The sequence below is a fragment of the Petaurus breviceps genome, unplaced genomic scaffold, assembly GCF_028583685.1.
Source record: "Petaurus breviceps papuanus isolate PSGF00001 unplaced genomic scaffold, PetGlider_PUasm1.0 90681, whole genome shotgun sequence".
NCBI classification, from domain to species: Eukaryota; Metazoa; Chordata; class Mammalia; order Diprotodontia; family Petauridae; genus Petaurus; species Petaurus breviceps.
This window is the reverse complement of record NW_027187307.1, coordinates 5,080,322-5,104,286: the sequence shown is the minus strand read 5'-3', so window position 1 is coordinate 5,104,286 and position 23,965 is coordinate 5,080,322. Positions and strand designations below refer to the sequence as shown.

The 23,965-nt window shown below is 46.2% G+C and overlaps 1 protein-coding gene and 1 long non-coding RNA gene across 10 annotated transcripts in view; one reads left to right on the top strand and one right to left on the bottom strand.

Annotated features, from left to right (window-relative positions):
- The window catches only part of XKRX (XK related X-linked), a 16,684-nt gene extending 9,979 nt beyond the window's left edge, over nt 1–6,705 (bottom strand). The window contains exons 1-2 of one of the 7 annotated variants that reach the window (XM_069065254.1): nt 6,412–6,705; nt 2,653–3,719 (exon numbers count right to left, since the gene is read on the bottom strand). In XM_069065254.1, coding sequence (XP_068921355.1) covers nt 2,653–3,029 — 377 coding nt within the window. In that variant the 5' untranslated portion in view covers nt 3,030–3,719; nt 6,412–6,705. The other 6 variants (XM_069065255.1, XM_069065258.1, XM_069065252.1 and 3 more) reach the window with 6 other exon arrangements.
- Nucleotides 1–23,965, top strand: part of LOC138143951 (uncharacterized) — a 27,255-nt gene extending 3,290 nt beyond the window's left edge. Inside the window, exons 2-3 of one of the 3 annotated variants that reach the window (XR_011163828.1) lie at nt 135–200; nt 22,255–23,965. This is a non-coding gene — a long non-coding RNA (uncharacterized lncRNA). Of the gene's footprint in view, nt 1–134; nt 201–1,261; nt 1,582–9,070; nt 9,696–22,254 lie in introns of those variants that run through there. The other 2 variants (XR_011163829.1, XR_011163830.1) reach the window with 2 other exon arrangements.

Genomic DNA, 23,965 nt, shown 5'->3' with positions numbered 1-23,965 from the left:
AAAGCATGATGGTAACAGAACCAAAGCTGTCTTTGGGGGTGGGGACTGCCAAAAGTGAAAGTGGGGGAGGTACATTACAAATGCTGTGTTGCTGCTTGCCCCTTCCTTTCTCCATTTTGCTCATTTCTTTTCAGTGTTAAAGGACCACCACATCTTCTGCAGTCGTCCCAGATTCTCGAAGCCAGAAGGGATCTCAAAAGGTAGCTAGTCCAGCTCTCCCTCCGACATTATCCCTGACCAGTGGTCCCTTGGCCTCTGCCTGGAGCCCCCCAGTGACCCTTTCTGCTTTGGGATAGCTCTCATTGCCAGGAGGTTTTTCCTGATGTCAAGGAAAATCCTACTAATGGCATGCTCTGATTATATAAAAGCACTCCTTCCCCCCCCCCCCCCCCCCCCCTTGGCCGTCCCCACCCCCAAACCAACCTTCAACGGCTCTTCATTACCTAGCAAATACAGTTTATTCCCCTTAGTTTGACACGTGGGGCCCTCTACAATTTGGCCCCAACCAATGTTTTTGACCATTATTTCCCATGAACACTCTATGTTACGGCCCAAATATTCTCCCACCTCTGAACCTTTACTTACTCATCCTGTTCCCTTCTCCTGGCATACCCTCTCTCAATTGCTCCCCTGGCTCAGATCTGTCTCTCAAGTATAGGGTTTCTTCATCTGGGGTCCATGGACCTGAGGCTTCCCTGGAGAGAGGTCAGGGGCTCCAGGAATTTGGATGGGAAAATGACATCTTTTTTTTCACTCGTCTCTGAGAGTTCACATTTCCTTCAATTATTGAAAAACTTTATTCTGAAAAGGAATCCCTAGGCTTCAGTAGCCAGCCTGTCTGCCCTAAGCCACAACCAAAGTGAAGTCTGGGCTAGCTCCTCCAAGGGTCCCCTCCAAAATGAGAGGCTTTGACAAGATGTCTTGGGAGCCTATCTCTGAGCCTCTGAATCCTGCCCAAGTATTTCCTGTGCACGGCTTAGTCTTGTATCATAACTGTTTGTTTACCAGCCCAGATGCCCAGATGACATGGGCTATCTGTGCCTGCCCTGTGCTAGAACATTCTGAGCTCAGACTGGGCTGATCAGCCACAGTGTGACACACTGGAACTTTACTTTAGTGTAGTGATGTCATTTTGTTCCTCTTAGCAGAGATAAGCTGTGTGAAGGCAGCGGGCCTGGCTCCTTCTTCCTCCCCAAGGCCTGCACAGTGCCTAGCCCACGGTTTTCTCCAAGGCTGACCCACATTCCTTATCTTTCTTCAGCTTTCTGTCTGGCATGAGGAATCCTGAGCTGATCTCAGGCACTGTGCTACTTTGTCTCCCTATTGTGATGCCTTCAGCAATGAGACTGGGGACACTCTGGCTCCTTCCAAACCTGCTCATCTGGCCAGGGACGGAGTACTGAGGCAAAGGGTCTGAGTTCCAATCAAATCCTGGCTGCTTCTTATTGCTTATGTGATCTGGGAAAAGTCAATTCCCCTTCCTCTTTATGAGGCTGGACTAGACTTCTGAGGTTCCTTCCAGCTTATCTTGTAAATACAAGTCCCTCTGCATAAGGGCTTTCTTTATATCATGAAATCATCCTGCTGTAACATGCACTGGGAGGGGTGAGGAAGGATGGAGACAGGTACTGGTCACTGCCCCCTTCTAACTGGTAGAAAGGTTTCTGAGGGTTCCTCCAACATCTGGGGCCTATGGGGGGTGGGGAACCTGCCATGAAAGAGCAAAGTGGTGCTCACTGCTGGCTGTCTGACTTCAGACAAAGTGGCCCTTCTGGGAGATGAGAGCAGAAGCAGGTGGAGGTGGGATTTGGGAAACAATTATCAACTGGATGGGAATTCTGGATATCAAGCAGAAAAGACACCAGGCCTTGTAGCCCTGGACCAAAAGACAATATGTGTGCATACAAACATGGGTTTGGGGCATGTGCGTGTGTGTTTGTGCATGCATGTGCGTGTCTGTGTGCGTGTGTACTTGTATGTGTGTGTAGAATGGACTGATCGTGCCCATATTGGCTTTCTCCGTCACACAATCATACAGCAGACATTGTCCAGTGATAACAAAATAATCCGAAAGCCAGCGGGGTACAGGAGCGGCACAGTAACTCATCCTGGTGACATTTCAGTGGTGTGGAAGGTCTGCACTTGAGAGAATGTACACACTGTAGAAATGCCAGAGGGACTGGATTTAAGGGCCCGTGTGTGTTTCTGTAGCACTGTGCCTGGTGCCAGAGAGACCTGGCTTGGAGGTGGGCCTTGAATACTTCCTAGGTGTGACACTGGGAAAATCATTTCATCTCCTGGGGCCTCCATTTTGTCATTTTGAAAACAGGAATACTCATAACACTTACCCCAGTGGACCACTGGCTGGAGATAACACGTGTCTAAAGCATTCTGCAGATGCCGGCTATTATCGGATGGGGTGGGGGGAGAGGAAAATGGCGCCCATCTGAAACAAACACTATTGCTTCTCAGCACCTGTGTGCATGAGAACAAAGTCTGGCACCCACCTCAAGGCATACAAGGCAGGCACTGTGCTGGGCTGGAGGAGGATGCCAAGATGAAAACGAAAGAGGCCCTCCCTGCCCTCCAGGAGTTTACAGTCTATGGAAAGGTCACCACCGTGACTCAGTGGGACAGAGAGTTGTTACTCACCTGAAAATTGGTCCCAGGAGGATAAGATGCATAAACAGCAAGAGAGGCTTATCTCTGGCCAGATCTCTGTGGACGAAAATGAGGGTCAACTGGTCCATGATGGAGGCGACCAGGAAGAAGACGACAGTGTATGTCATCCAGTAAGTGTCCTTGCTCTTTTGATAGACGCTAGCCATGTACAGGGCAGACACCGCTTCACCACAGTAGAGGAATGTGGAAAAGAGGATGCTGAATGGAAATTTGCAGCGAGAATTGGGCCCTTGGATAACGGACTCTTGAGAGGCTGGCTGGTGGACCTTCACCTCATCACTGATCTCATGAATTCTGTCTATCCCCAAGTTACTGGCTCGCCTCAGGGAGTTCTGGGAGGCCTTCATGGGTCCAGCTGCTTGCTGAGATGGAACAGAGGAGGCATTCTGAGACCTGGAGGATGACTGTAGGACACCGATTGTTTGGAAAAGGGACTTCCTCTCCTTCAAAGGTACTTCGGTCTTGATGGTTTGGGGGAAGGAGGGGGTAGGAACATGGCTTTCTTTGGGGTCTGCCGTGGCGGTGGGTGCTGCAGTTGCTGCTGCCGTGTTGGCTGTCCAGAGAACCAATAGTCACCCACGTCACGATGCTTAGAGGACTGAGAGAAAATCTGCCACCACTTCCCGGGGACCTCCCTCCTTCTGGGCCTGTGTAGAATGAGCCAGCTTCCTATGGCAGGGAGACCCCCAGTGTAGTTCAAGTTCAAGGCTTCTGCCTCCACCCTAGTAGCCCTAGAGAAGAGTCTGATTGGTGACTAATGGCAGGAGAGGAGGACTGGGCTTTGACAGGTGAGTGACTAGCAGATATCTGAGTGTCCTGGGCCTGGCTAGACCCTGCTCATCTCCTCCATTGCTGGCTTGCTGCACAGTGATCTGGGACTGCTTCCTGGGTTCCCCAGTCCCTGGACAAACCTCAATTGTCCTGTGTAGAGCTCCGGCTGAGTACAAGGATGCTGGGATGCTGGGAAGAGGGGCCTTGAGATTCTGAGCCCTGTGGTAGGGGAAGTAAACAGGAACGGTGGTCACACAACCAACTCTCTGGGGAGAGAGACAGAAAGAGCAAGACAAGAGTGAGTGTGATAGGGGAGAGAGACAGAGCCACAGGGACAGAGAGATAGATGGACACAGGGACAAGGAGAGGAAAAAGGAGATGGAGGAGGGGCTGAGTGGGGGGGGAGGAGAACAGAGAGAGAAGACAGACACAGAGAGGAGGGGTATGGAAGCGAGAGAAGGAGAAGAGAGAAAGAGAGACAGAGAGAGAGAGAGAGGGAGGGAGGGGGAGAGAGACAGAGGGAGGGGGAGAGAAACAAAGAGGGAGGGGGAGAGAGAACTACACACACACACACACACACACACACACACGCAACAGGCAAGCAGAAACAGGAAGGAGCCCACAAAAGAGCAGCGTGCTCCTAGCCTCCACCCAAGAAAAACTTTGCTTCCAAGAGACAAAGTGTGGGCAGAGGCAAAGCCCCACCTCCGTGTCTGTGCCTGGGCTGTGCCCTGCCTGTTGCTCCGATAGGCTCAAGGGAGCCCGTCCTCCAGCCCAAGTGCTGGGTGGCTGGCCCCAGCAGTGGCAGGAAGGCAAAGGCTGGGAAGGGGGTGATGGGAGAAGGAGAACAGGAGACAAATGGGTGGGCTGAGCCAGGGATAAATCAAAGCAGGCAGGTAGGAAGGCACCTCGACAGGGGGATGTTCTGAGGCAAAGGAGGAAAGAGAGGCCAGCGGGTGGCTTCTGCCACTCCCCCGAAGCAGCTGTGCCCACACTGGCCCTGAAGGCAGCATCGCTCTAGATGGGGTGACTCGCTGGTAAAGGCACAGCGTCCTCCAGCCTCCCAGGCTTCCCACGCATGGGCTCACACCCTAGGGACTCACTTACTCACCCTATGGTGCTTAAGCAGGTGGCTCCGCCTTAGCCTGGGTGGAAACTCCCCAGGTCCTACTGCCCTTCAGATTTTCAATTCTACAGCGTCCACTTGGCTGCCAAAGTGATTTTCCTAAAGCCTAGTGGTCTGTGCGCAAACCTCCCCTACTCAGTAACCTCCAGTGGTGCCCCATTTCCACCACGATCCCTTCCTCCTTTCCTGTCTTCTTCCACCTTAACCCCCTCCCCACACCCTACACTAGTTCCTCTGATGGTCTCCTTGCCATTCCTTGCCCAGCACTCTCTTTGCACATTCCAGCTCAAAGGCTTGGAATGCTCTCTCTCTCACCTCCACAAGGCTCCCTATCTCCAGCTTCCTTCAAGGTTCAGCTCTTGTCCAATCCCACCTTCCGAAGGAGTCCTTTCCTGATGTTCTCAGCTGCTTGTGCCTTCTTCCTCCCTGAGTCTGCCTTCCGTTTATTTTCTATTTCTTGCACGTGCCTAGTTCTTTACATGTTGTCTCCTCCATTAGAAGAACATGGGTTCTTGAGGAGTATTCTTAGCACTCAGCACAGTGGCTAGCACATAGTAGGTGCTTAAAAAGATGCTGACTGGGAAAGCACTGGAAGCAGACCCCAAGTTCGCCTTTCCAGCCCTTTTGCTGCAGAGGCAATCTAAAATCACTGATTTAGAAGTGGAAAGAAGCTTAAAGTGCATTCACAATCTCTTCCTCTCCAAACCCGCCTATTTTACAGATGAGGAAGTCAAGGCTTCCTCAGTAAGGTACAGTGGCTTGCTCAATGTGACAGAGGCAGGATTTGAACCCAGATTTCCTGATGCCAAATTTGGGGCTTTTGTCTTAGCATGACACAACCCCACTCTGGAGACTCTGAGGCACCAGTTCTCAGGCTCAGCCTCTAGAGACTTAGCCTGAATTCATGTGCCTTGGTTTCTCCAGTAGCAAACTGGCAAGAATAAACAAAGGCTAGAATACATAAGGAGCTAATTCTATAGCATTAATGCTCAGTTGGCCTTTGTTTCCCAGACCTCATCAGAATTCAAATTCCTTGGCGGCAGGGTCTGGTCCTGTATCCCTCACCTTGGCTTGGCATGGGACTGTATGGGAGAGGGGCAACAGGGGCCTTACCAGCCTTTCCTCCCAGGCCTCCTCCTTGCTCTTTCCCCTTCTCTGGCCTTCAAATTCCCCAGCACTCTCTCCCTAGTCCTTTGGGTCTCCCTTCCCGATTCCTACTTCCGAGGTCCTCATGGACCCAGCTGGCCTCTGCCTGGCACTTTCCTTCTTCAGCTAGAATGGGCCAGTACCCTGGAAATGTTGAGCTGCCAGGGCCTTGGGAGGGTCAGTAGCATCTCCTCTGAATACATCAGCTGCCAGGCCTTCGCCAGCCACTGGCCACTGGCTTCTGACGCTTCCCTGAAGGTAGTCAGCACCAACTTGGGGAATAAAGAATGGTTGGGCCCTGTGTGACCCTTGGGCTCCCTGTACCTTCAACCAGATCCCCAGATCTAGCCCACACTGAGTGTAAATCCCTGAAGTGGGTCCCAAACCTCTCACTTCCCCCCAGAGCTCCTCAGCACCAAAGGACCCTGAGGGAGGGGAAGGCAAAATTGCCACAACCCACCATGCTTACTCAGAACAGGCTTTTCCCACTGCTAGCCCCTGGACCAGCATTGGTCTACTGCAAATTCGTACTCAATCCCTGAATCCAATCCATGTTGCATGCCTTCTCCCTGTATCCTGCTCCTCTGGCCCCAAATTCCCCCTTTTCCCCTGTGCCAGGCCAGAGGCTTGCAGCATCTCAGTCCTGGAAGGTACCTCAGAGGCTGCCTCGTCTAACCCGTACACACCTGAATGAGAATTACTCCGTCAAAGTTGCCCTTCTGGGCCCCTGGGAGCTGTCCTGCTGAGGTTGCAGAAGGCAGAGGGGGGCACGGTGCAGCATCAAGCTATGCTAGTGGTTGGTGTTCTACTTTGGCCCTGGGGAAAGCTCCACCTGCCCTTGGTGCCCAGACCAGTGCCAACCACCAGCACAGAAAGCTCGAAGTAAATATTTGCTGCTGCTATCAGTGGCTGAGCCAGAAGCCCCAAGGTAGAAATGAATGTCATTTCAAGTTGCCAGCCCTTGCTGGCTCAGCCTCGTCAGCCGTGGGAGGTAGGTTACAAATCCTTGACACCCTGTGTCCTAGGCATGCCAAGAGAAGGAACAGGCACACCCACGGATTGCCAGCTCACTCAGTGGGAGAACTAGGAATAGCAGGCAGCCTCCGAATTGCCATCAGGAGACCTTTTCCTGAGTTTTTCTTTTTCTCTGTCCCAGGAGCTCCCACTTAGCCTTGACGCTATCAGCCCATGGACAACAAAGGCATGTTGTGCTCAATTCCTGAAGGGCCGGTTAGGCTCCAGTAGGGAACTAAGGAAGGAGAAGGGCAGGTAGTGGGCAGCTGGGGAAACTGTGGTCTGGTGGAAAGAAGCAGGTCGGAGGACATGCCGGTTCAACTCTATCCTCTGCCATTTAAAAGCTGTGTGACCTAAACTAAGTCCCTTCCCTGCTCTGGGCTTCAGTTTTCATCTGTAAAAGGAGGTGATATTCATACACTGGTAAAGGGAGAGTCCTTCTAGAGAAGCCAAGTGACAACAAAGACAAGGAATGATTGATCAGCAGTCCCGCAATGCCTTGGGCAAATTGGAAATTAGACATCGGGTTCCTTGTGAATCCCAGCCAGACACCAGCCTGAGCCTGTGGGAAAGGGAGTAGTAACTCAATGCCTACAACATATAGCCAAATGTGCTGGGAAAATCTAAGCGACCTGAAGGCAGGCAAAGCCCATTTCCGTTTTGGTTTTACATTCCACTGCCTAACACATAGCAGATGCTGGGGAACTGATTTTGAAAAATCTAACTGCTAAATCCCTCTTGCTATTGTAGGATTAAATTCAAATGGTCCCTGAAATTCCTTCCAACTTTTAAAATGGATGGTGCTATGATTTCGGATTCTCTGCGATCTGCCTCCCACCTACCTTTCTAATCTTACTTCCTGTTACTCTGCGCCATGGCCTTCTTGTTCTAGGTCAGACTGACTATTCTATCTCTAGCTTGGGCACCTTGGCATACTAGCTGGCCCCCATGCCTGGAAGGCTCTCGTTCTTCAGCCCCACCTCTCAGAATGCCTAGCATCCAGACCTCCAAGTCCCATTCACCTGCCACCTGCTACACCCCTGAGATGTGACCTCCTCCAACCTCCAACGGTCCTTCTCCTCCTGGAAGATGAAGCCCAGGCACCAGCTTCCGCCTAAGGCTTTTCCTGGTCCCCCCCAACAGTTTCTTCACCTCATTTGTGTCATGTGGATGGATTCTCAGGCAGGTGGGGAGTCTGGGAAGCTGTATCAGCAATGCCATATTCACAATGCCTATGGAGATTACAGATATGCTGATGTGATTATCCATCACAAAATACATCATGCTTGCCATATGGGGGAATAAGCTAGAAAATTTATTAAGATACCAAAAGACTGAGTCCCAAAACCAGAAAGTGAAAGCCATCAGAGTAGTTATGACATTGGCACAGGTAGATAAAGTAGAAAGCACCCACATTCTCAAGCCTTTAAGACAGAACAGGCTACCTCAGGCAAAGGTCCTCCTCTCCCCACTTACAGCAACCACCCAGCGTCCGGGAAGCATGCTCCCAGCAGCTCCGGCCCCTGGCAGTCCTCAGCAGGAGTCCTTAGCAGAAATTCTGGCTGACTCAAAAAGGGCTTCGTGCTGCCACTGCCTCTGCTGCTGCTGCCACTGTCGCCACCATCGCCAGCCACCGCAAGAACTCTAGATTGGCTTCCGCTTCCTCTTGCTCCGCCCCTTCCTGCTACATCAGCAAGTCCAATGGGGCATGGAAGATCTTTAAATCCCATAACCCTTACAGAAGCCTAGGGAGAATTCTTGATTCTGACTTGCTCAGAATCAGGTTTCCAAATCACAGAAGGAAATGCTCGATTCCAGTTGGAAGTTACTGAAAGGAAAGGTGGCATTTTTTCCCATGTGAGTTAATGTACTCCCTACAATCTATCTAAGATTATTAAGAATGTAAAGCTTCAAAGTACACTGAGACTTTGGGGATACGCTGTACATACAAGGACGTATCTATACATACATATATTACTCCCATTAGGAACAGTCTAAGGGAAAGTGCTTACTGGACGTTTATTTCCGAAGTAGATGTGTGTGTATGTGTGTGTGTATGTGTGTGTGTGTGTGTGTGTGTGCACATCATTGTAGTTCTGGTATTTTGTTCTCTCCACATTCTGGCCCTCAAGCAACAGATTTTCTATTACATTTTAACATGGGCCTTCTGCTCCAGCCAGACCAGTCTCTTCACTATCTCTTTCATAGGTCATGCACATTTCTACCACCAGACCTTTGCTCCTGCTGTTCCCTCTGCCTTCTCCCCTGCCCCCTCTAAATCTTCTCCAGTCTTCAAAACTCTGCTCATTACTCTTCTCCGTTTTCTTCCAGCACCCCAGCCCACAACGATCTCTGCATCCTCTGAACTCTTACAGCACAGACAGAATGTACCAGTCTTTGGACATTTATCATATCTTCTTCGTTTGGTCCAGTCCTGTGATATTAGTGTGGGCAATTTTAGTGTGGCAACTCATCTGTAACTTCTAGTCTTAGCGATTCCTCTAGAGGCACTGGGAGATTGTGATAACATGGCAATCACCACAGCTGATGCCAGTGTCCAGAGGCTTTCCTGACTACAAGATCCAGTAGGCAATACTGCCTTGCCTCTGATTAAGTTCAAAGCCCATGAGAAAGGTCCCCAGCCCCTTGGATACACCTTTTTTGGAGGGCATCTGGGAAGATCTTGGCAAAGATCTCACAGAAGGACAAGGCCAGAATGATTAGATCCCAGACCCATTTATACACAGTAACACTGAAGGATTTTATCTCAGTGTATAGGTTCTGTCCAAGCTCATGTTTGTTGTTTCCATGACACTCTCTATTTGTCTCATGCTCTACCATCCCCTTGTCCTTTTGCCTTCAATCTTTCCCCACATTGGAGTCTTTTCCAATGAGTCCCATCTTCTCATCACGTGGCCAAAGTATTTAAGCTTCAGCTTCAGCATTTGACCTTCCAATAAATAGTCAAAGTTAATTTCTTTAAGTATTGATTGATTTGATCTTCTTGCTGTTCAAGGAACTCTCAAAAGTCTTCCCCAGCACTACAGCTTGAAAGCATTGATTCTGTGGCCCTCAGCTTTTCTTATACTCCAACTCTCACAGCTACCAGAAAACCCATAGGTTTGAGTATACAGTGCTTTGTAGGCAAGGTGAGGTCTGTTTTTTAATCTGCTGTCCAGGTTTGCCATAGCTTTTCTTTCAAAGAGCAAACGTCTTCTAATTTAATGGCTTCAGTCACTGTCTGCCATGATCTTGGAGCCCAAGAATATGAAATATGACACTGCTTCCATTTCTTCTCTATTTGCCAGGAAGTGATGGGACCAGTTGCTAAGATCTTAGTTTTTTTTATGTTAAGCTTCAAGCCAGTTTTTTCACTTTCCTCTTCACCCTCATTAAGAGGCTTCTTAATTCTTCACTTTCTGCCATAGAGTGGTATCATGTGCATATCAGAGATTATTACTATTTCTCCCAGCAACCTTAATTCCAGCTTTTGATTCATCAAAATAGGTGCTTAATAATTGCACCTACAGACTGACTGACATCTTACTGACTGTTGTAAAAATGAGTGATGGCTCATATGTATTTGAGTTTGCAAAGTATTTTCCATCATCTCATATCTGTCCTGATCTCAGAGCAGTCCTGTGAGAGAAACACTAGCAGCATGATTATCATGCCCTTTCCATATATGAGGAAGTTGAGGCCCAGGGCAATCAGCTGACTTTCCCAGGGTCACCCAGCCAATAAGTCTCACAGGTGGGATACGAACCTAGGTATTCTGAGCTGTAGGTGCAGCATGGGACCTACTAAAGCCACTGCCTTACTGAGGCACTACAATATCATTGATGTTAAACGAGGAAGTCCTATAAAGTCACTATATTCACACTGGAAAGTTTCATGATTGAGTGATTTCCTGGGGTTCACTTGGCCAATGTTAGTTGTATCTGATTGCTTTCTTGCTGCACTTGGAGCCCCCAAATGCCCTAAAGTGAGAGAGAAGGGGTGAAGCCCCCATTCCATTGTGTGTTATTCTACGAGCCAACAAGTATCTCTTAAACACCTACTATGTGCAAGGACGTTGCTACTTCTGTTATTACAAGTTGACACAAGACAGAGGCCTACTCAGGTTTCACTGTAACCTGTTTTCTGATCCCCTGATCAGACTTCGGCCCGACCCAAGTGTTCCTGGCCAGTAGACAGAAGGTGAGGACATGGAAAAAAAGACTTCATGTTCCCTCGCTGCTGAGTGTGGGCATAATGTAAATGAGACACAACCCTGTTCCTCAGGGAAGCTAGCCTCATTCCCACCATGTGTATAGCAAAGGTTGTTTCTTAGAGGGAAACAGCTAAGGCAAGCGCCTGACCATGTCCTTAGCATTCTTTTTTAAATTTTTTTGGGGGAGGGCAATTGGGGTTAAGTAACTTGCCCAAAGTCACCTGGCTAGTAAGTGTGCCAAGTGTCTAAGGCCGGATTTGAACTCAGGTCCTCCTGACTTCAGGGCCAGTGCTCTATTCACTGCACCACCTAGCTTCCCTGTCCTCGGCATTCTTAATCCACTGTTATTTTGACAGCTCAAAGAAGAATCAGAAGCCCTGCTTCCATTTGCCCTTATCCATTTCTCTTATTAACTAGCTGAATGCCCTCAGACAAGTCCCTTTACTTGTCTGGACCTCAGTTTCCTCCCCTGTAGAATACAGGAGTCGAACCAGAAGGTCCTTTCCAATATTCCATGGCACTAAAAAGAAATTGATGTAAAAGAACTGGGTATGTGACACTAGGAAACCTAGTCATGAAAACATAGGCCTGAAGGGCTCTGAGTTCAAATGCTGGCTGTGGTCCTAACTCCACATAATTTGAAGGTAAGCAGATATCCCCTTGCCGACAGAGGTCTGTATAGTCAAAGCTATGTGTGGCTGTGAGAGTTGGATGATAAGGAAAGCTGAGCACACAGAATCAATGCTTTTAAGTTGTGGTGCTGGGAAGACTTTTGAAAGTTCCTTAGACAGCAAGAAGACCAGATCAATCAATACTTAAAGGCAGAAGGCAGATGGAATGCAGGCATTCAGAGTAATTATCTCAAGCCCACCTCCATTGTGAGGGAGGTAGGGAGAAGCCCTATCCTTGATTCCACTTGTCCTTTGGCCTTTTCCCCCAATGCTGGGGCCCATGTCACATATTTCCTGAGGATATTCATCTCATCCCAAGCTTTCTTGGAGCAGGAGCAGGAGAAAATCCCTTCCTGCTGCTTTCTACCACCTCTTGGTGGGTATGGAAGCAGAGGACATCTGAAACTTTTAAATAATAAACTATTCAAAATCCCTACCTCTAAAAAACACTGGGTACCAGAAAATTCCAAAGGAGGTCCCAAAGATGCTTTATCTTCTTTGGACGGCCTCTCCTTCATCTTCATTTTTATTACCTTCCCCTCTCTCTCCACTCAACACCCCAATATCCTCGATCTTTAAACAAACCTACTTAGATTTCCAGGCTTAATGTTTGCTAGTAGATAAGTGAGTCTTCTCTTCGTCCCAGGCTGAGAAGAACTGAGGCTGGAGAGTGAGGAGGAAGGGACAATAGTAGCTATGGCCCTCCCCATCTCATTTTCCCAGAGAGGTCATGTCTGACTGGGCCTCCTAACCTTGTGTGGTGGGATTGCTATTACCCAAAATGCCCTTCAGAGGAGGAACAGAGAAGGCTTAGAATCTCATTTTCCAGTTTAAAAAAATTGTTCAGCTCTCTACAACCAAATATCTAGTCTTATCTCCTCCTCTAAGAGCGTCCTTCAATGCCTCCTTATGGTTTGAGGTGGCCCTTGGGTTTTTCAAGGCTACATCAAGAGAGTAAAACCTACTAAAGTGGAAAGCCATTGATCTCAGGTGTAGGGATGGACTGCAAGACCACATGAGGGTCAGCCTGGTTGAGTATGACCACAGGGAGATGGATGGTGGGAGGAGTGGTGAGAAATGAGTAGTGATTGGACAAGGCAGAGGGAAACTCCAGAGGACAATGTAGTTGAAATGGCTAACTGCTGCGATGAGATTGGAGAGGGAGGAAAGTGAAGTCAGAATAGGAATAATGACCTGAGAAAGCATTGAAAGGTGAAGGGATTAAGAAGAGGTTTAGGAAGTATGAGGTATAGGAAGGGATAAAATGATAGAAGGGTAGGGCTGGACAGAAGAATGAAAGAAGTGAAGCACTTGTGGGTAATGTTGAGATCCAGTGTGTGGTTGTCCATCCCCTTGTGTGGCTGCAGTGGAGTGAGGGCATAGGTCATGGCACTGGAGGAATTGAGGGGCTCAGGACTTACAGAAGATGAGAATGAGTCAGTGGCTGAATAACCTTGAGAACAGAGGGAGAATGACCTGGGCGGGGGCGAAAGGCAACAGTCACTGATTTAGACTAGCTAGAAAATTTTGATTGTGTGAACCTCAAGGGAGGAAAGGTTACTGAGTGATAGGCATAAAAAAAGAATGCAGATGGGAGCAAGGTATATTCCCGTCCAAGAATCAGTGTGATGTGTATGGAGGAGAAGGTACAGCCACCAATTCTGGAGAGGAGAGCTGGGATGTGGTATCATCAGTAGGGAGCAAGGTCTCAGTACGGTCTAGGAGACAGAAGTAAGAGAGAGAGAGAGAGGGCTGGGGTAAAGGGAAGCTTGTTCATTGTGGAACAAGAACCTCGGAGGGCACAGTGGAAGGGGTGACTGAGGTTAGAGTGGGGCAAGCAGAGGTGGGGGAGGGTTGAAAAGGATGAGGATAAATGAATGGAAGGTGAGAGTTAGAAATAGTTTTCACCTACGTGGCCAGTGAATTATGAATGCTACAGGGATAGGGAGATAAACAGGAGAAGCTATAGGAGTGACATGGGTAGCAGACGACTAATGAAGCTTACAGTCTCCAAGGGGCATTGTAGAGGACATTGGATCAATTGGTCTGGGTCTGAGTTCAATAACAGCCTGCTAATGTACTTGCTACTTCTTCTGGATGGCTGGGGTAGGGGCAGGAGGAGCTGAGCTGCTGGTGGATACCAGCATGGTGAGGTGATGGTAGAGCAGGATACCTTGAGGATTCAGGAAGCCAGGGAGAGGAAAAATGTAAAGCATTCCTTTTGCTTCCCTCTACCAGAAGCCCTGAATTTCAGCTAAACTTGACACCCAGACATGGAATTTGATTACTAGAAGTAATTAAGGGCACTCTCACTTCTCTTAAAATGAAAAGCAATGTGACTTAGTAGAAAGAGCATGAGGATGGGAGCATAGATATGCAAGTTTTACTCCCATTTCTGCCATAGGCTAACTATGGGACCTTGGACAAGTAACTTCGCCTCTCTGTGCCTCAGTTTCCCCCTCCATAATACGGAGATGAGGGGCAGAGTTGTCTAGTGGATTAAAGAATAGCCTCAAAATCAGGATGACCTGGGATGACAAGATGGCCACTCTGACACATACTGGCTTAACCTCAAACTCTCTAAACTCAACTCTGTAAAACAGTATGTTGCCCAACAGTGACTGGTCTACGTTGATAAGAGCAAGTTTCTACACCTCAAATTCTCTGTGCTGATGAAATCACAGACCCAGATCCTGAAAAAGATAGAAGTAATAATTCCTACCTAGTTGGAATGGCAGCTACTACTGGGGCAACAGCATTGTGTTAGTGGAAGAATGATGGAATGAACTCTGCATACAATTTTTAAAAATGAGAGAGCCAACAAATAAAATACCAAAAAGCACAAATGAGAGACCCTTGAAAATTAGAGGAGAGATAGATAAATTGGAAACCCAAAAATACTATAGAATGGATTAAACAAAACTAAAAGCTGGTTCTTTGAAAAAAAAAAACTACCAAAAATAAGCCTTTTGCCATGTTGATTAAAAGGAAGGAGACTCAAATTAACAAAATTTAAAAAATAAACAAGGTCACAACGAAGAATTCTCAAAACCTTCTCTATAGTCATGTGCCAACAAAACTGAGAATTCAAAAGTAATAAAGGATTATATGCCCCCCCCAAAAAAGTCCCAAGTGAGCAGAATACCAAATAGTGATTTTAAATAATCCAATTTCAAAAATGGAAACTGAGCTAACTACAGAAAAACCACCAAGACAAAGGAAAGCCCCCATCCAGATGGATTTCCAATATAATTCTATCAAACTTGTAAAGAATAATTCATACTGGGGAGGCTAGGTGGAGCAGTGAATAGAGCACTGGCCATGGAGTCAGAGGACCTGAGTTCAAATACAGCCTCTGACACTTAACACAAAAACTAGCCGTATGACCTTGGGCAAGTCACTTAACCCCAATTGCCCTCCAAAAAACAAAACAAGAATAATTTATACCTATAATTACTTAAATTATTCTCAAAAGTTGAGAAAAACAGTCTGCTAAGCTTCTTTCATGGGACAAACAGAATACAGGTACAAAGCAAAGGAGGAGAAAGCAAAGACATACAATTATGCACCATTACCATTAATGAATATCAATTCAAAATTCTGGCAAATTTATCTCCCAAAATAATCCACCATGATGAAATTAGGAAAACAGTAAACATAATTAACTGTATTAACAACAAAGGCACCAAAAAAGCACACAATTCTGTCAATTGATGCAAAAAGGCTTTTGACAAAGTATAACATTCTTGTTTTAGAAAAAGCAACCAAAGATCGGCATAGTGACTTATTTTTTTAATATGACCAAAAGTTTCTATATAAAACCAAATGCAAACAGCTCATATGATGGTGGTATACTGCAAGCTTTCCCACTAAACACAAGAATAATGCACTGTTGGTGTAGCTGGGAATAGGTCTAACCATTCTGGAAAGCAATTGGGAATTACTCTAAGAAAGGGCCTAAGATGTTCAATCCCTTTGGCCCAGAGATCCTGCTAGCAAGCATTACACTCCAAAGACGTCAATGACAAAAAAACAAGGCCCCATATATGCCAACACTTTCTGAAATAGGAAAGAATCATAAACAAAGTAGATGCCCATTGACTGAGGACTGGCTAAGCCAGTTGTGGTAAATGAATGGAATGGAATATGATTGTGCTGGAAGAAAGAATGAATAGAATGCAATGAATACAGAACGAAGTAGGCAAAAGCAGGAATACAACATATGCAACGACTACAAGATTGGAAAGGGAAAGAACAAAACTACTGTTCAGTCTTCTCTGATTCTTCCTGACCCAATCTGGGCTTTTCTTGGCAAAGATACTGGACTGGTTTGCTGTTTCCTTCTCCAGCTCATTTTACAGATGAAGAAACTAAGGCAAACAGGGTTAAGTGACTTGTCCAGGGTCACACAGCTAGGACGTGTCTGAGACTAGATTTGAACTGAGGTCCTCCTGACTCCAAGTCCAGCACTCTGTCTACTGGGCCACCTAGCTGCCCAATAAAACTATACAAACAGTATAATTATGATGACCTTTGGCCCCAAAGACAACATTGGAGGTGGCCTTTCTCCCTCATTTCTTTGCCAGAGGTGGGGGATCATGGGTGTGGTCACCAAATATAGGATCAGCCTTTTCGAATGGATTAGTTTGTTTTGCTGATCTTGTTTTTTTCCCTCTTTTCCATTCTCTATTAGAAAGATGAGGATGATGGCTCTGGAGGGCAGAAACAGTGAGATCTGTAGGTATGGTAAAAACAAAAGATACTAAGAATTTCTAAAAGTTCTTTTTGAGGGGCGGCTAGGTGGCACAGTGAATAGAGCACCGGCCCTGGAATCAGGAGGATCTAAGTTCAAACCCAGCCTCAGACACTTAAAACTTATTAGCCACGTGACCTTGGGCAAGTCACTTAACTCCAATTGTTCTGCCTTCTCCCCTCCAAAAAGGAAAAAAAAAACCCCAAAATTTCTGTTTTAAAAGAAAAAATTGTAGATTTGAAATCAGAGAACTTGAGTTTGAATCTTGCCTCCACCACTTACTTTATGTGACCTACACAGCCTTTAAGGCCCCTTTCAGTTTTGAATCCATGATCCTACTTGAAACAGTCATTTCAGAGGTTGAAGTTTGCTGTCAGTCCAGGGAGGAGCCATGAGAAGGCATCTAGTCCATCCCCTGACTTCAGGAAAGAAGGGTCTAACCAGAACTAGATGACTCATGCCAGAGCCTGCCTCAGTCACCCATTCCAGTGTCTAACAACCCTTTCATTAATTTCTTCCTTCTTTCTAAAACTAACAGAAAGAATGTAGAAAGTCCTAGATTTTGAATCAAAGGACCTGTGTTCAAATCCCTGCTCTGCCCTTTAACGTATGTGCGACTTTGATAAAGTCATTTCACCACTCTGGAACTCAGTTTACCCATTTGTAAAAGGAGAGAACTGGACTCATGACTTCTAGTGTGCTATTTAGTCTGACAAGCTATGGTTCTATCATCTATAACTTCTCTGATGGATTTGAAAGGGCCACAAATTTTAACAGCTTTAATAAGTGTAGCTAGGTTGCTCAGTGGATAGAGCTCTGGGCTTGAAGTTAAGAAGACCTTGGTCCAAACCTTGCTTCAGACACTTAACTAGCTGTGTGACTCTGGGCAAGGCTTCTACCTTCTCTCAATCTGTGAAAACTGGAATAATAATAGCACTCTCAGGTTTGTAGAGAGGATCAAATGAGACCACGTATGTCAAGGACTTCGGACACCTGAAATCATTCTATAAATGCTAGCTAGTGTCATTATTAGCTTGGTTTTCCATGCAGGACCCTCGAACTAGAACGGTGGTGCATTGATGTTCTAGGTAAGTTTCCTTGTATACAGTCCCACCAGCTATTAACTATCCCAGTCTTGTTCTGGCCCCATTTGGACAGCTGCCACATTACCTGCGCACCTCAGGGATTAACCGTGAGGAGCCTGCTAGTTTATGCCAATATCTTAGCTGATATTTCAATGGTGCTTTAAGGTTTAAAAGACCCTTATCATACATTCACTATCTCATTTGTTCCTTACAACAACCTGTCATTATCCGCATTTTACAGGTTAGGAAACGGAGGCTGAGAGAGATTAAGTCGTGTGCTCAAGGTCACATAGGTGGAATTCCAACCCAAGTCCTCCTGACTCTGAATCCAGCCCTTTAGCCATTATAACATGCTGCCCTAGCCGCTTATTCACCAATTCTGTCGCTGCTGGCTCTCCATCAAACCTCCATGCTAACCTTTACTAGAAGCCTTTGTCATTGGGCCCAGAGAAACCCTACTCTTCCTCAATCTGGTATTACCCAATATCATCCTAACTAAGAGATAGTAAGCCTAACTCATATTACCACGTTGTGACCCACCATGCCCTTTGCCTAACCCCTTGTCTTCATTGTGCCCATCCTGGCCCAATCCAGATCCCCACTGTCTTTTCCAATGAAACCTTTTCCGCTCCTCATCTCAGTACAAACTGAGGACATGCAAGGAGGCTCATTTCAGAGGCATACATGCCATGACTGACATAATGAAACCCCAATGAAGGAGAAGTGGGCATAAATCCTCCTGGGTGAGTACTAACAAGCCAGTAACTGCTTTCTTCTAGGCACTGCTCAGGATGTTAGCTTAGACTGTTTTCCTTCAGTTAGTGGGTTTGGGGAGAAGTGGGGACCATGAAAGCCATTAGCCAAAGAGCCCACTCACCTAGGAACACCTTCTGCTGCCTCTCAATAACCATAAAAGGTTTTAGCCACACGACCTCAGTGAATGTCTAGTGGCCTGTCCCCAAGACTGAGAAGGCCTGGTCTCAGCCTAGGTTCCTGGGAACATCGGTGTGAAGAATGAGGCTAGAGTCCCTGGGGGAGTCCCTTAGGCATTGGAGGTCTAGATCTTAATCTACTTTCTCTACTTACCATCAGTGAGATCTGGAGCTAATTGAATGTCTTGGTTTACATCCCAGTGAGGTAAAATAAGCTGGAGCCTTTAGGAATCAAGTGGCTTGATGCCCTACTCAAAACCAGGACTACATTCAATATTCCTGCTCTGGTTCATTTACACATTAACCTAGAGAGTCACCTGGAAACCGCTTGGGGAATCACAGAGCCAAGTTCTCAAATAGAACTTAGACTCTCTAGAAATCTACTTGTAACAGTTATTTTTAGAGGGGGAGGGCATAGGTAGGATTCTATGTCTAGGGATCTCTCAGGCGATGGTTTCCAGGGATACGTAGAATACTCACCTGGTGTAGGTTGTATCTTGCTATGAATGTCCTTTTACCTAACACTTTACCTTCATCATTGTTGATCCTGGCTTTGACACATGAGTTGTATGAGTGGCTTAAAGATGTCTTTGCCTTTTGTTGATATCATATCACTTCCCAATGACTACCACCACTACTGAAATCTTATACTTGTAACAAAGAAGAACAGTTATTCAAAAAACAGCAACTCATTGGCCATGTCTGACCATGTACACCTCACTTGACACCTAGAGTCCACCTCTTATCTGCTGAAAGGAGAGTGGCCTGTTTTACCATAAGCCCTGGGGACGCATGATAGAGCTCTACATTGATCAGAATTTTCATGTCTTTTAATGTTAACTTCCTTTATATTGTTGTGATCATTGATTCCCTGGGATTGGCTTAATTTGCTCTGCATCAGTTCCTCCAAGTCTTCCCAAGGCTCTCTGATTCCTTCATATCCATTGATTCTTATGGTATAATGACTTATCAGTCAATCTCCTGGGGCCTCCCATCAAACCAGAGCCCTGAGGCTGCTCCATTGACTTCCTTCATCCAGCACACAGCCAGTGGGTTTGACTGAAGAAGTCAAGGATTCCAAGGGGAGGAGGGAGGTCCCTCTCAATTTGCCTACCTCTATTTTTTTTCTCCAAAGAAAGCAAGGTACTTAAAAGCACAGACTTTGGGGAGGTAGGTAGAACACTTTACAGTAAGGCAGCTGAGGCTTTGGTCAAGTTGGGGGAGGAGTGAGAAGGAACAAAAGCCAGTGCCAGTAATTCCCCTAACCCATGACTTTCCCAACTAGATTAACCGACACAAGGAATAAATATTCTTGGATTTTTAAAAGGTCAAGAGTCAATCCTTGGAGGAAAATAAGAGCCCTGGCAATGAAAATGGAGCTGTTGGGAGACTTTTGGGGGGGGGGAATAACCAAGAAGGGCTGTAGTAGCGTGAATGAAAGGAAGCCAAGAAAGGTAGGTCGGGCTGGCTTGTAAAGGACTTTAATACCAAACAGATCTAGAGCCAATAGGAAGCCACTGGGGTCTATTGAGCAAAAGATTGACATTGACAGATGAACTTGAAAACTATCCCTTAGGTAACTCTGTGGAGGATGAATTGGTGATCAGAGGCATAGAGGAGGCCAGTGGAATAGCCCCTGAGGTCGTCCTCATTCTGAAGAGCCTGTGCCAGCTCTTCAGGAAGCTCAAGTGGTGGCTGGCGAGACCAGCTGTGCACAGCCAAGTCCCAGGAGGCCCCAGATTTCCACGGCACTGCTATGGTTGGGCCTGCACGGAGGGACATTGTTTCAATCGTGGAAAGCAGACAAGAGATAACAGAGTGCCAAGAGCAGCAGCAGTGACTTCCCAAGCAGGACTAGATTAAGGTGGCGTGGGCTTGAGGGTCCTTTAGACCTAATGCATGAGCCAGAGATGTTCTACAATAGAGACTTAAGAGGATGTTAGAAGTCAGAAGTCTCAATTTGGAAGAATCAAGTTGGAGAAGAGTGCAAGGGAAGGGGGAAGCTCCCTTTGCTAAAGGAGTATTGAATTTTGAGCTAGAGGACCTGGGCTGAAATCCCAGCTCATCTGTAAAATGTGGAGGTTGGACCAGATGGCCTTTATGGTCCCTTTGGACTCAAATCTATAGTACGAAGATACCATCTGGGTGACCTTGAACAAGTTACTTGGCCTCAGTGTCCTCTTTTGTAAAATAAAGGGGTTGGACTAGATAGACCCTAAGGTTCCTTCCCCCTTTTAGAAGATATGATTGACAACAAGAGTGATTCCCCAAACTCAAGTCCCGTGAAGTTAGTGGTCTGCATCTTGGGCACTGTACAAATCACATGATCATGTAAATTTCAGAGTGGCGGTCTTACAAAGTTCAGCCAGGGCCTTGCAAGACTCTCCCAATCATCTGGCATCATATATGCTCACCCCCCTGGCTCTGGATTCTCTCCTCTTTAGAGGCAGCTAGGTGGTACTGTAGTGGATAGAGTTCTGGGCCCAGAGTTTGAAAGACCTGAGTTCAAATTCTGTCTGAGACATTTACTAGCTGTATGGCCCTGGGCAAGTCATGTAAGCATGTTTGCCTCAGGTCCTCACCTGTAAAATGGGGATGATAACAGCACTAATCTCCCAGATTGTAAAGCTCAATGGAGATAATAATTGTAAAATGCCCAGCACATAGTAAATCCTTACTTAATAAATGCTTCTTGCCTTCTTCTCCTTCCCTAACTGACCCCCTACACGGTGGGGTTCTTATCCAGCTCATTCACCTAGTCAGTCCTTGGTCCCATTTCTTTTCTCTTTCTATGTCTCTAGTTATTCACAGCAAAGAAATAAGGTCCATAGTGAAAGGGTCTCTAGGCAGAGGATGATGAAACAGACACTGTACTTGTGTTGGTGAGATGGAAGGTTAAGAAGCCCCAAAGACTTGGAACTTTCCTTGTCCAGATCTATTATTGTTTTTGTGGTTCAGTTGTGTCTGACTCTCCATGACCTCACTTGGGGTTTTCTTGGCAAAGATACTGGAGTGGTTCACCATTTCCTTCTCCGGCTCATTTTACAGAAGAGGAAATTGAGGCCAACAGGGTGAAGTGATTTGCCCAGGGTCACACAGCTAGGAAGTGTCTCAGACCACATTTGAACTCAGGTGATCCTGACACTAGGCCGACACTCTATACATTGGGTCACCTCCATGTTGCATTTCTATTATATTTGCAGGCAAATATGTAACCTCTTTGAAGGCAAGAACTGTTTCAACTGTTCTGTTATTTTTCTCTTTGTACCCACAGTACCTATTGTGATGCTTGGTACTGTGCTTAACAAATGCCTGTTGCGTTGAGTTGAATTGGAATGCCTGCTATGTATCCCCTCTCCTAGTTTTTTTTTTTTTGCCCTTGGCACATGCTTTTAACAAGTGTATGACCATGTTGTAATGGTAAGTGTGTTTTTGTGTTTTGGACTTGAAGTCAGTAAGTCCTGGATTCAAATCCTGCCTCAGATGCTTCCTAGCTGTGTGACAAGCCACTTCATTTATGCCTGCCTCAGTTTCCTCATCTGTCAAATGGGGATAATAATAGCACTGACCTCCCAGGGTTGTTGTGAAGCTTAGAGGGGGTAACATTTGTAACCTGGCCCTGTTCTTTTCTTCTTGCTTTTCTGAATTATTATTTACCTTATGGCCTAGGCTGATGATAATTTGAGGACGGAACAAAGACTGGCAGAAATTTTCTGAGACTCACCATACCTTTCCTATTTCTGAGTTTTGGGGGAATGCTCATGCACAGGGGACAAAAAGCTTGATGAGGTCAAAAAAATGAAGATACCTGTGTACAGGTATACATGAGCGAATGCTTTTTTCCCTTCTTTTTCCCTACAGACCTTTTTCTGCTCCCCATGCTGGTTCATGACAGTGTCCTTTGGGGGTTCAACGTATGTCACACTGGTGAGCAGCCACAAAGAGCCATGGTCCAAGATTCTATCTCCTGTAACCGAAATTGCCCAAGGCAAGTGCTGCACAGGCGATCCTGACTGACTGATCAGGAAGCTAGAGACTCAAGTAGACAAAGATGAGAGGGGAAAGACTGACAACTACTGCTATTTGCTCTGGGCTGATGGGATGACAGGCAGATGGCTCTTTTCACCACTCAATACAGCATGAGTTCTGGACACATCCACTACTTCCCCTTCTATGACCCTTGGACCCAGGTGCTTGAGGACCTTTACCCAGGTGCCCCAAATATCTGGGAAGGTAAGTAGGAGGAGTTGGAATGATTGGAAGCACAGAACCTCCAGTAAACATGTTTAACAACTTTCATTTTTTTCATTATAAACTCTATGGCTACCATATGTCAATTTCCCTTGCCCTGAAAATCTGAGAGGGGAGAAGAGCCTTATAGATTACTTTCAGAATATTTTTGAGCAATATTCCATGTCCTCTTCTAGATCATGGGTACTTAAACCTTTTTGACGCTCATGGGCCCTTCTGGGAGTCAGGTGAAGCCTAGAGACCCCTGCTCAGAATAACAGTTGTTACCTACATTCATAATTGAAGGAAATACTAAATTTCAGTTAGAGGTTTGTGAAAATAAAGATGTAATTTTTTCCCAATCCAGTTGTAATGGTAATGGGGATTTGAAGATCTTCCATGCCCCTTGTATTGGCAATCCAACAGGTACTTAGCACCTTGTTTCAAGTTTATGATTGTATCAAGTATTAAGATCCAGAACTTGTGAATCGCACACTGGGAGGAAGTTGCTGATGTAATAGGAAGGGGTGGAACAGGGAGGAGCTAATGCCATATATAAGGAAAAGCCCAAGCTAGAGAGCCAGAATTGCTGAGAGAGAGAGAACTGCTAGGATCCTGAGAACTTCTGAGAACTGCTATGAATTGAGAACAGAATGGTGAACGGAACTTGTGGTTGCAGAAGTGAGAACTGAGAACTGAGCAGAACTGAGCAGAGAATTGAGAAGAACTGAGAAAAGAGAAGAGTGAGAAATGGGAGGAAGCATGGCTGTGGTGCCACTTTGTCTTCCCAGGAACAGAAACGGTGAAGGACTTGAGGTGGACTAGATACTGTGAGCTACAATATGGAACAGGAACTGGACAAAGAGCTGGACAAGGAACTGAGAGCTGTCTGCCCTTTAATCCAGGTGGAAGTTGGATACATTTGGGCAGGATCTGGGACCATGGAAGAGGAACCATGGAAGCTGAGAGCCTGCCTTGAGTCAAGATGAAAAGACATCTCCTTGGATATTTAATGCAAACTGAGAAAATTGTGATTTACTTTGACCTAGGAGGACTCTGTACTCTGTATCCTGTGCCTTTTCAGGATGATTGGAAACTAATTTCCAGTTAAGAAGAAAGAAGACTTTTTGATTGAAGAGATTAAGACAATGTGACCTAGGGGTGGAGAACTTTGACCTTTACATTTAGATGATTAAGGACTTACTAAATGATTGTACTTTGCTTAAAACTATGTGGCCACTTTAGTGATAAGTTGTTAAATCATAACATTGTGAATGCTGAACTTTGATTTCTGTGAATGTTTTGTCTTAGTTTGTTACTGAATAAATAGAGAGTTCACTAT